Raw genomic sequence first — 11,255 nt, forward strand, 5'->3', positions numbered from 1 at the left:
ATGTGTTTAGTAGAGTATGACAACTCAACTTGGATACTAGATTCAGGGGCGACTAATCATATTTGTTCTTTTTACCAGGAAACTAGCTCCTGGAGAATGCTTGCGGACGGCGAGATAACACTCAGGGTTGGAACAGGAGAGGTTGTCTCAGCAAGATCAGTAGGAAATTTAAAGTTGTTTTTTGGAGATAGATTCATTATATTAGATAATGTACTTTTTGTTCCTGGAATGAAAAGAAATCTAATATCCATCTCTTGTTTATTAGAACAGTTGTATAAAGTATCTTTTGAAATCAATGAAGTGTTCATTTGCAAAAGAGGTATTCATATTTGTTCTGCAAAACTAGAAAACAACTTATATATGTTAAAACCGAGCAAAACAAAAGCTATTTTAATAATTGAGATGTTTAAAACAGCTGAAACTCAAAATAAGCGACAAAAGATTTCTCCTAATACCTATCTTTGGCACTTAAGACTAGGCCACATTAATCTCAATAGGATTGAGAGATTGGTTAAAAGAGGACTTCTAAATAAGTTAGAAGACAATTCTTTACCTCCATGTGAGTCTTGTCTTGAGGGTAAAATGACTAAACGATCATTTTGCGAAAAAGGCTATAGAGCCAAAGAAACCTTAGAACTCGTGCATACAGATCTCTGTGGTCCAATGAATGTCAAAGCACGAGGAGGGTATGAATATTTCATCAGTTTTATTGATGATTATTCAAGGTATGGCTATCTTTACCTAATGCATCACAAGTCGGAAGCTCTTGAAAAATTCAGAGAGTATAAGACTGAGGTTGAGAATCTATTAGGTAAAACTATTAAAACACTTCGATCAGATCGAGGAGGAGAGTACATGGATTTAAGATTTCAGGACTATATGATAGAACATGGAATAAGGTCTCAACTCTCAGCCCCTGGTGTGCCTCAACAAAATGGTGTATCAGAAAGGAGAAATAGAACTCTATTGGACATGGTTCGGTCCATGATGAGTTTCGCTCAATTACCCGATCCGTTTTAGGGATATGCAGTGGAGACTGCTACATACATTTTGAACATGGTTCCTACTAAGAGCGTTTCAGAAACACCTTATGAGTTATGGAAAGGGCGTAAAGGTAGTTTACGTCACTTCAGAATTTGGGGATGTCCAGCACATGTGTTGTTGCAAAATCCCAAGAAATTAGAACGTCGTTCAAAATTATGTCTATTCGTACGATACCCCAAAGAGACGAAAGGAGGTTTGTTTTATGATCCTCAAGAAAATAGAGTGTTTGTATCAATGAACGCTACATTCTTAGAGGAAGATCACGTAAGAAATCATCAACCTCGTAGCAAACTAGTATTAAGTGAGATTTCTAAAGAAGTTACTGATAAAACAACAAGAGTTGTTGATCAAGCTGGTCGTTCAACCAGAGTTGTTGATGGAGCTGACACTTCTGGTCAATCACATCCTTCTCAAAAGTTGAGAATGCCTCGACGTAGTGGGAGGGTTATAACTCAACCCGATCGTTACTTGGGTTTGATAGAAACTCAAGTCATCATACCTGATGATGGCGTTGAGGATCCATTGTCCTATAAACAGGCAATGAATGATGTTGATAGAGATCAGTGGATTAAAGCCATGAATCTTGAAATGGAGTCAATGTACTTCAATTCAGTCTGGGAACTTGTAGATCAACCAGATGGGGTAAAACCTATTGGTTGTAAATGGATCTATAAGAGAAAACGAGACCAAACCGGTAAGGTACAGACCTTTAAAGCAAGACTAGTAGCAAAGGGTTATACCCAAAGAGAGGGGGTGGACTATGAAGAAACCTTCTCACCTGTTGCTATGCTTAAATCAATTAGAATACTCTCGTCTATTGCCACATTTTATGATTATGAAATTTGGCAAATGGATGTTAAGACAGCTTTTCTAAACGGCGATCTTGAAGAGAGTATCTATATGGCTCAACCAGAGGGGTTCATTGAACAGGATCACGAGCAAAGGGTTTGCAAGCTTAAAAGATCCATTTATGAGTTGAAGCAAGCATCTCGATCCTGGAACATAAAGTTTGATACTGCGATCAAATCTTATGGCTTTAAACAGAATGTTGACGAACCTTGTGTTTATAAAAGGATAGTCAACTCTACAGTAGCTTTCCTGGTGTTGTACGTTGACGATATCCTACTAATTGGAAATGATGTGGGAATTCTGACTGACATTAAGCATTGGCTGGCGACACAATTCCAAATGAAAGATTTGGGAGAGGCTCAGTTTGTTCTTGGAATCCAAATTGTTCGAAATCGCAAGAACAAAACACTAGCTTTGTCTCAAGCATCGTACATCGACAAAATGTTGATTCGATATAAGATGCAGGACTCCAAGAAAGGATTATTACCTTTCAGGCATGGAGTTCATTTGTCGAAGGAACAAAGTCCTAAGACACCTCAAGAAGTTGAGGATATGAAACACATTCCCTATGCATCAGCGGTCGGTAGTCTGATGTATGCCATGCTATGTACCCGACCCGACATATGCTATGCTGTGGGAATTGTCAGCAGATATCAGTCCAATCCGGGACGTGCTCATTGGACTGCCATTAAGAATATCCTCAAGTATCTTAGGAGAACGAGGGACTATATGCTAATGTACGGTGCTAAGGATCTGATCCTTACAGGGTACACTGACTCAGATTTTCAGACCGATGTAGATACAAGGAAATCGACATCAGGATCTGTCTTCACTCTGAACGGAGGAGCAGTAATATGGAGAAGCATAAAGCAAGGTTGCATTGCTGATTCCACCATGGAGGCTGAGTATGTTGCTGCTTGTGAAGCAGCAAAAGAATCTGTATGGCTTAGGAAGTTCTTAACTGATTTGGAAGTCGTTCCAAATATGCATCTTCCCGTCACTCTTTATTGTGATAACAGTGGAGCAGTTGCAAATTCAAAAGAACCAAGAAGCCATAAGCGAGGAAAACATATTGAGCGCAAATATCATCTCATAAGGGAGATTGTGCAACGAGGAGATGTGATCGTCACACAGATAGCTTCAGAACACAACATTGCTGATCCATTTACAAAGCCCCTCACGACTAAAGTTTTTGAAGGGCACCTAGTGAGTCTAGGACTACGAGTTATGTAATCTAGGGCAAGTGGGAGAAAAGGCATGAGTATGTGATGCCCTAGTTTATTGTATTTCTCTCTACTCAACGTTATAAAACTCCACTAGAGTTTTAGTCCAAGTGGGAGTTTGTTGGGTTTTATGTCCTAAAACTCATAGTTTGTAAACAAAGATATATTCTATTTTCAATAAAGTTATTATTGTTGTTTATTCAGTAAAAATTGTTATTGAATAAAGTGAACTTTACGATCATTAATCTAAATCCAATAAACTAAGAACACTCTGGCTATAGTATGACTACTTGAACTATATGTAGAGACATAAGAGTGGATCAAGTTCAAGTATATAGTCAAAATGATCTATAGTATAAGGATAAGGCTGAGTACCTTATTCTGGGGACACTATGGATGCGGCCCACTTTTGTATATGATATAAACAATACGATCACTAAATTGTGCATGTGGAGACATGTGAGTGGGGGCGTCCTATGCAATGAATATTGCATAAGATCGGACCATGAAGAAAACCACTCTCACTTTATAAAGTCGTTTACTGTTGAGACTGATTTTCTTTTCATTCGATAACCTAGGTAACTCGGTTTTAATCCTGAGCTAACCATGAACTCCTGTTTATTCGGAATTATCCTTAGATTTGCATGGGTGAGAGTGGCTCTAGTTCGCCGACTCAACAGGCCTCCCATTTCAGGGGTAAAACTGGGTGAATGGCTGGGGACGAGGGGTGCAAGACGGAATTCACTCCTACCCACTTTTAGGGATAAAAGAAAGGTAGTTCCCTTAAGCACTGACTCCAGGTCTTGAACAAGGGGCCCCACCCTCTCATTGGCCTGAGAGGGATTCGGTTTACTGGTTGGACCACAAACCAATTGTTTATTAGAGGATCAGTGAGACATAAGGAACAAGAAGTAACTTCAGGGGTAAAACGGTAAATTGACCCATCTCTAGTTACGAACAACCTGTGAAGGATCGACTTACAAATCATGGTTATATCAGATGGACAGAAATATATCTATAGTGAGGGGAGTGCAACTACTAGGCTATAGTGGAGTGTCCTAGTAGTTAACGAATGTTGGTTAACCAGGTTAATGAGTTTAATCGGTTAATCTTGAATCGTTGGAGCCCATGATCTATAGGTCCATTAGGTCCCTCTGCTAGCTCATATCGGACTAAACCATAGAACAATGTGACGAGTGAGTTCGAAGTGTTCGAATTCAAATTAGGGAATATGCGTTACATATATACGATATATTTAACCGCAATTTTATTTTATTTACGAATTAAACGAAAAGAGAGAATCTGAGATATTTAAATAAGATTTAAATATCTTAATCAATTATGTGTCGGAATTGATTGGGATTGGCATTTGAATTAATATTAAATATTAATTAAATAGTTTAATTAATTATTTAATGTTACTTTAATTTGAAATTCATTATTCAAATTAATTGTTGAATTAAAATGAAGAAAATCAAAATGTTGACTTTTATCTCATTAAAATGAAGAAAGTCAAAATGTTGACTTTCATCTAATTAAAATGAAGAAAGTCAAAATGTTGACTTTCATCTAATGGAAAAATCATGTTAGTGGAATTTTGAGGTGTCAAAATTTGGTTTAACCAAACTTGCATGTTTGCCAAATAAACCCACAAGTTTGAGTGGAATTTTGAGTGTCAAAATTTGGTTAACTCAAACATGCATGCTTGCCACATAATCCCAAACATTTGAGTGGAATTTTAAGTGTCAAGATTTGGTGATCTCAAGTTTGCATGAACATGCAAACTTGACTCTTTAAATAGAGTGATCATGATACTTAGAAGGGATTCTTCATCTTGATGAAAAACCTCTCACAAGCACTCTCTTTCACGTATACAAAATCCCTCCCAAGTTTAGTCACTCACCGGATTCCACAATCCCGTTCTAAGGCCGGAGAATAGTGGAGAAGACACTAGTGGTGGTTCGAAATCGGTTCGTGAGGCAAAAGAAGTTTGAACTACAAAAGGTTAGTATTTAAACTCATTAAGTTTTAATACTTATGAACATGCTAGTCATTTACAATAATTGATGTTCTAAAAGTGCCTAAGATCCAAATTGCTTCCGCATGTGTTATATTAACACCATCAGAGCCTTGTTAATAGAAATTACAACGATTATGGAAATAATCACCATTCATGACCCTCGGAAGTGGGCTTGAGAATCTATTAAAAGGAACTAAAATCTACCACAAAACTCAACAACTTATCTATATTTAATCTCTCTTAGCCGAACCTTCCTCATTATAGTTGATTTTCTCATCATTTTCTGTTTTTCGACAGCAGTGGCACTCTGTTTTAGTTTTGTTTAAATAGTTAAAATCTCCTACACCCATTTGAATGTTACCAAAAAACTCACTTAATTTCCAGCGATAAAATTAACCAAAAAGATAGGTTCCCTGTGGAACCGACAATTTACTTATTACTTGCTACTTGTGATAGTGTATACTTGCACTTATTCTTGTGAATTTTACATCATTTTATTATATATATCGACAAGCGATCAAGTTTTTGGCGCCGTTGCCGGGGAACCTAATTTAGTTATTTTACTTGTTGTAGATTTTTGTGAGCTGGAGCCAACAAGAAGTCATAGTAAGCTGAGTTTTCCTACTGCTGTATTTACTGCTGAAGAATTGAGTTTACTGCTGTAGAATTCTGTGTATGAACCCAACTACGGGTTTGGAATTTATTTTGGATCCTGAAATAGAGAGAACATTTAGACGAAGGTTGAGGGAGAAAAAGAAAATGACAGAAGAGAATATACAGCAAATGGCCCAACTAAATCAGGAGTTTGAAAATCCAGTGATGATGGCTAATCAAGAGAGAATTACTGCCAATGCCATTCATTTAGCAAATGACAGAGAAAGAGCGATCCGAGCATATGCACACCCAGCTATGGAAGAGCTAAATCCGTGCATCATTAGACCCGAAATACAAGCAACCACGTTTGAGCTAAAACCTGTGATGTTTCAAATGCTGCAAACCATTGGGCAATTTCATGGACTACCGTCGGAAGATCCTCACCTACACCTAAAGTCATTTTTGGGAGTTAGTGACTCATTTCGATTTCATGGAGTGGATAAAGATGTGATTAGACTGAGCTTATTCCCATATTCATTGAGGGATGGTGCTAAATCATGGTTGAATACCTTAGCACCGGGAACAATTGATTCGTAGAATAGTCTAGCAAAGAAATTTTTGATCAAGTATTTCCCACCCACGAGAAATGCACGGTTCAGAAATGATATTGTTACTTTTCAACCGTTTGAAGATGAGACACTAAGTGTAGCTTGGGAGATATTTAAGGAGATGCTTAGAAATAGTCCTCACCATGGACTACCTCATTGTATACAAATGGAGACTTTCTACAATGGATTAAATATTGTTACTAAACAAGTAGTTGATGCTTCCGCCAATGGAGCTATTTTGTCAAAGACATACAATGAAGCATCTGAGATTTTAGAGAGAATAGCATCTAACAATTGTCAATGGGCCGATGTGAGAAGCAACCCAGGAAGGAAGACTCGAGGAGTACTTGAAGTTGATGCTTTGTCCTCTATCAATGCTCAACTAGCTTCGGTGACTAATATTTTACAAAATCTAGCGTTGGGGCAAGACTCCTTATATCAAAGCACCAATCCATACAGCTGCTGTAATTAACCAGACAGCAGCCGAATCTTGTGTATATTGTAGAGAGGAACACACCTTTGATCAATGTCCAAGCAATCCGACCTCAATTTTCTATGTCGGGAATCATGTTAGTCAAGGCAACCCGAAAAATAACCCCTTCTCAAATACTTATAATCCGGGGTGGAGAAATCATCCAAATTTCTCATGGAAGGGACAAGGCTCGTACAACCAACAAATGCCCCCTAAAGAAAATTACCCTCCGGGTTTTGGATTACAAAATCAATTGACATATGGTTCTCAATAAGCCACAACCCAAGGGGAAGGAACTAGCCAAGCTCAACACATACCGAGAACATCGCTTGAGAGCCTAATAAAGGAATATATGGCTAAAAATGATGTTGTGATACAAAGTCAACAACCATCATTGCGAAATTTCGAAGTTCAAGTAGGTCAATTAGCAAATGAGTTACGAAATAGACCTCTTGGTAAGTTGCCAGCAGACACCGAAATGCCAAAAAGAGAGGGAATGGAACAATGTCAAGCAATAGAGTTGAGAAGTGGGAAAGAAATACCCAGCAGAGGAGAAAAAATTAAAGAACACGGTGATAGTCGCTCTCAAGAAACTGCTGGTGCACAGCAGAGAAAGGAGAAAGCTGCTGTGCAAGAAATTATGCAGAAATTATGAAGCCTCCTAAAGCACAAACATCAGTCAGCAGTGGACAAGAAAGCAGAATATACACACCAACACTTCCTTTTCCACAAAGAATAAAAAGAAAGAAGGAAGAAGCCCACTTTGAGAAGTTCATGGGCATATTTAAGGAAATTCACATAAATATACCATTAGTTGAAGCTTTGAAGCAAATGCCAAATTATGTGAAATTCTTGAAGGATGTGCTCACCGGTACCATTGAATGAAGAGTGTAGTGCAATATTGAAAAACAAGATTTAATCTAATGCCGCTTCATTCACAATTCCAATATCAATAGGAGGGAAGAAGCTAGGTCGAGAATTATGTGATTTGGGATCAAGCATTAATCTAATGCCGCTGTCTATTTACAAAAAGTTAGGTATTGGTGAAGCTAGACCAACTACAGTCACTCTTCAACTAGCAGATCGATCTTTCAGTTATCCCGAAGGAAAGATTGAGGACATCTTAATTCAAGTTGACAAATTCATATTTCCGGCAGATTTTATCATTTTAGATTATGAAGCCGATCATGATGTTCCAATTATTTTGGGGAGGTCATTTTTAAAGACCGGAAGAACATTAGTCGATGTCTACAAAGGAACCATCACGTTAAGAATGGGTGACCAAAAAGTTGAATTTAACATCAATGACAGCATGAAATATCCAGCAGTGACAGAAGAATGCTGAGCAGTGTATGAATTGATAGAACAACCAGCGACCGAGGAATGGGATGATGGGGAAAGCGGGCAGGAAGAAGACAGCAGCTGGAATGACAGAATAGAACAGTTAGCAGTTTTAGGTGAATTCAACAGAACTTTTGAGTCACTAGCATGTGAGGGAAGAAAGAGTTCACCGATGAGACCATCTATTGAGGAAGCGCCGTAGCTGGACTTGAAACCACTACCACCTAACCTTAAGTATGCTTATTTAGGTGACAAGAAGACACTACCCATCATCATCTCAGCGACACTATCCTCGACTCAAGAGGATACGCTCCTAGAAACATTGAAGAAGCACAAGGGGGCGATAGGTTGGACATTGGCGGATATAAAAGTAATTAGCCCTTCACTATGCATGCACAAAATACAATTGGAGGAAGGAAAAGTTAAGTCCATTGAGCAACAAAGACGATTAAATCCCATGATGAAGGAGGTTGTTAGAAAGGAGATTCTCAAATGGCTAGATGCTGGAATAATTTATCCAATTGCAAACAGCAGCTGAGTCAATCCTATTCAATGTGTTCCGAAGAAAGGAGGGATAACAGTAATGGCAAATGAGAACAATGAGTTGATCTCCACTAGAATAGTGAATGGATGGAGAATTTGCATGGATTATAGAAGGCTAAACAAAGCGAAACGTAAGGATTATTTTCCCTTACCATTCATTGATCAAATGCTTGATAGGCTTGTTGGAAAGTCACATTATTACTTCTTGGATGGTTATTCGGGATACAATCAAATTACAATCAGTCCAGAAGATCAAGAGAAAACTACATTCACATGCCCATATGGAATTTTTGCTTTTAGACGAATGCCCTTTGGACTATGTAATGCTCCAGCGACATTTCAACGTTGCATGATGGCCATTTTTACAGATATGGTAGAAACATTTATGGAGATATTCATGGATGATTTTTCGGTTTATGGAGAATCTTTTGAGACTTGTTTGTGCAATTTATGGAAGGTTCTACAAAGATGTGAAGAGAAGAATCTTGTACTGAATTGGGAAAAATGTCATTTTATGGTCAATGAGGGAATAGTGTTAGGCCACAAGATCTTAAGAAGAGGAATAGAAGTTGATAGAGCCAAGATAGAAGCTATTGAAAGATTGAATCCACCTACGTCAGTTAAAGGTATAAGAAGCTTTTTGGGCCATGCAGGGTTTTATAGGAGATTTATTAAAGATTTCTCCAAGATTGCAAAACTATTGTGTAGTTTGTTGGAGTCAAATAGAAAATTTGTTTTTGACAAACAATGCATGACTGCCTTCCAAGCATTAAAGACAGCGCTGACCACAACTCCTATAATGTCAACACCCGATTGGAATTCACCATTTGAGTTGATGTATGATGCTAGTGGCCATGCTGTAGGGGCAATGTTAGGACAGAAAAAGGGGAAGTTACTTCATCCTATCTATTATGCCAGCAAAACGTTGAATTAGGCTCAAGTGAATTATACAACCACTGAAAAAGAATTGTTGGCCGTAGTATTCGCTATTGAAAAGTTTAGAGCTTATTTATTTGGAGCAAAGGTGAAAGTGTACTCTGACCACGCAGCAATCAAGCACCTAATGATGAAACCGAATGCCAAGCCAAGATTAATTAGATGGATTCTACTGTTACAAGAGTTCGAGATAGAAATCGTGGACACGAAAGGAGCTAATAACCATGTAGCGGATCACTTATCTAGAATGGAGAACATGGAAGAAAAGGTCAATAGCAAAGAAATTGATGATGCATTTTCGGATGAACAGCTGCTTGGGATAAACAGTAATTGCAGTAGCTACAGCAGTAACAGAATGACAGCAACTCCATGGTATGTAGACATAACAAATTTTTTGGCTTGTGCCATCATACCCAAAGAGAAAAATTATCAACAAAGGAAGAGGTTTTCCATGAATCCAAAAGTTACATTTGGGATGAACCTTTTCTTTTTAAACAATGTGGAGACGACATAATGAAAAGATGCATTCCAGACAGTGAAATACCAACAATTCTTGAACAATGTCATGCATCTCCATATGGAGGTCATTTTCGAGGGCAAAGAACAGCAGCCAAGGTATTTCAATCGAGTTTCTATTGGCCAACAATTTTCAAAGATGCAAAAGAATTTTGCAAGGGTTGTAATCAATGTCAAAGGACGGGAAATATCAGTAAAAAAAATGAGCTACTCCTGAATTCAATTCTAGAAGTGGAACTTTTTGATGTATGGGGCATTGACTTTATGGGACCATTTCCGCCATCTTATGGGAACTTATATATTCTAGTGGCTGTCGACTATGTGTCCAAGTGGGTGGAAGCAATAGCTTGTCCATCCAACGATGGGAAGACGGTACTCAAGTTTTTAAAAAGAAACATATTCACTAGGTTTGGTGTACCAAGAGCATTAATCAGCAATGAAGGAACGCACTTTATGAACAAATTGATGAATAGGCTTTTAGAGAGATACAATGTAAAACATAGAGTGGCGACACCTTATCACCCACAAACCAATGGGCAAGCAGAGGTCTCCAACAGAGAAATTAAAAGTATTTTGGAAAAGGTGGTACAACCCAACAGGAAAGATTGGTCGGTGAAACTTGATGATGCATTATGGGCATACAGGACAGCCTTCAAAACCTATTTAGGAATGTCTCCTTACAAGCTAGTTTTTGGGAAGGCATGTCATCTACCCCTGGGATTGGAACATAAAGCATTTTGGGCATTAAAGAAGTTAAATTTTGACTATACAACAGATGGAGACTTGATGTAACGACCCTAAATTTCCACATATCTAGAGTCGCCACTAACATCTCATGCCATCTCTAATGCAGAATAAAAATCTAATAATGCTCATCTTTATTAGCGGAAAAATTTAAAACTTCAAAACATTGGAAAACATTGCCGGACTTACGTGTTTCAAACATCATGCTGAAGTTCAAAAAGATGAAAAAAAAACGATTACAAATTAAATAATATAAATGAATGAAATGCAAACGCCCTATCCTAACCAACATTAGGAATTTTAAATATGCAACTATCATATGCACGCGCCATAGTCTCTGATCACGATCCCACCGTTAACCGTAC

At 38.0% G+C, this 11,255-nt stretch overlaps 1 protein-coding gene and 1 non-coding gene across 2 annotated transcripts; one reads left to right on the forward strand and one right to left on the reverse strand.

The window, feature by feature from the left end:
* The first annotated feature begins 5,919 nt into the window (after positions 1 to 5,919).
* LOC147790186 (uncharacterized) lies at positions 5,920 to 6,327 on the forward strand. The gene has a single exon (XM_087128620.1). It carries the CDS (start codon positions 5,920 to 5,922, stop codon positions 6,325 to 6,327), a length of 408 nt encoding a protein of 135 aa, XP_086984746.1.
* A 55-nt stretch (positions 6,328 to 6,382) lies between these two features.
* On the reverse strand, positions 6,383 to 6,488 carry LOC111799339 (small nucleolar RNA R71). The gene has a single exon (XR_002815808.2). It is a non-coding gene; the product is annotated as a small nucleolar RNA R71 (small nucleolar RNA).
* Between the last annotated feature and the right edge of the window lie 4,767 nt (positions 6,489 to 11,255).

This window comes from Cucurbita pepo, chromosome 11 (assembly GCF_057944985.1).
Source record: "Cucurbita pepo subsp. pepo isolate OVF chromosome 11, ASM5794498v1, whole genome shotgun sequence".
Lineage (NCBI taxonomy): Eukaryota > Viridiplantae > Streptophyta > Magnoliopsida > Cucurbitales > Cucurbitaceae > Cucurbita > Cucurbita pepo.

Excerpts from the sequence above, each read along its gene's own strand:
- LOC147790186 (XM_087128620.1), top strand. The coding sequence starts at position 5,920 with ATGGCCCAACTAAATCAGGAGTTTGAAAATCCAGTGATGATGGCTAAT.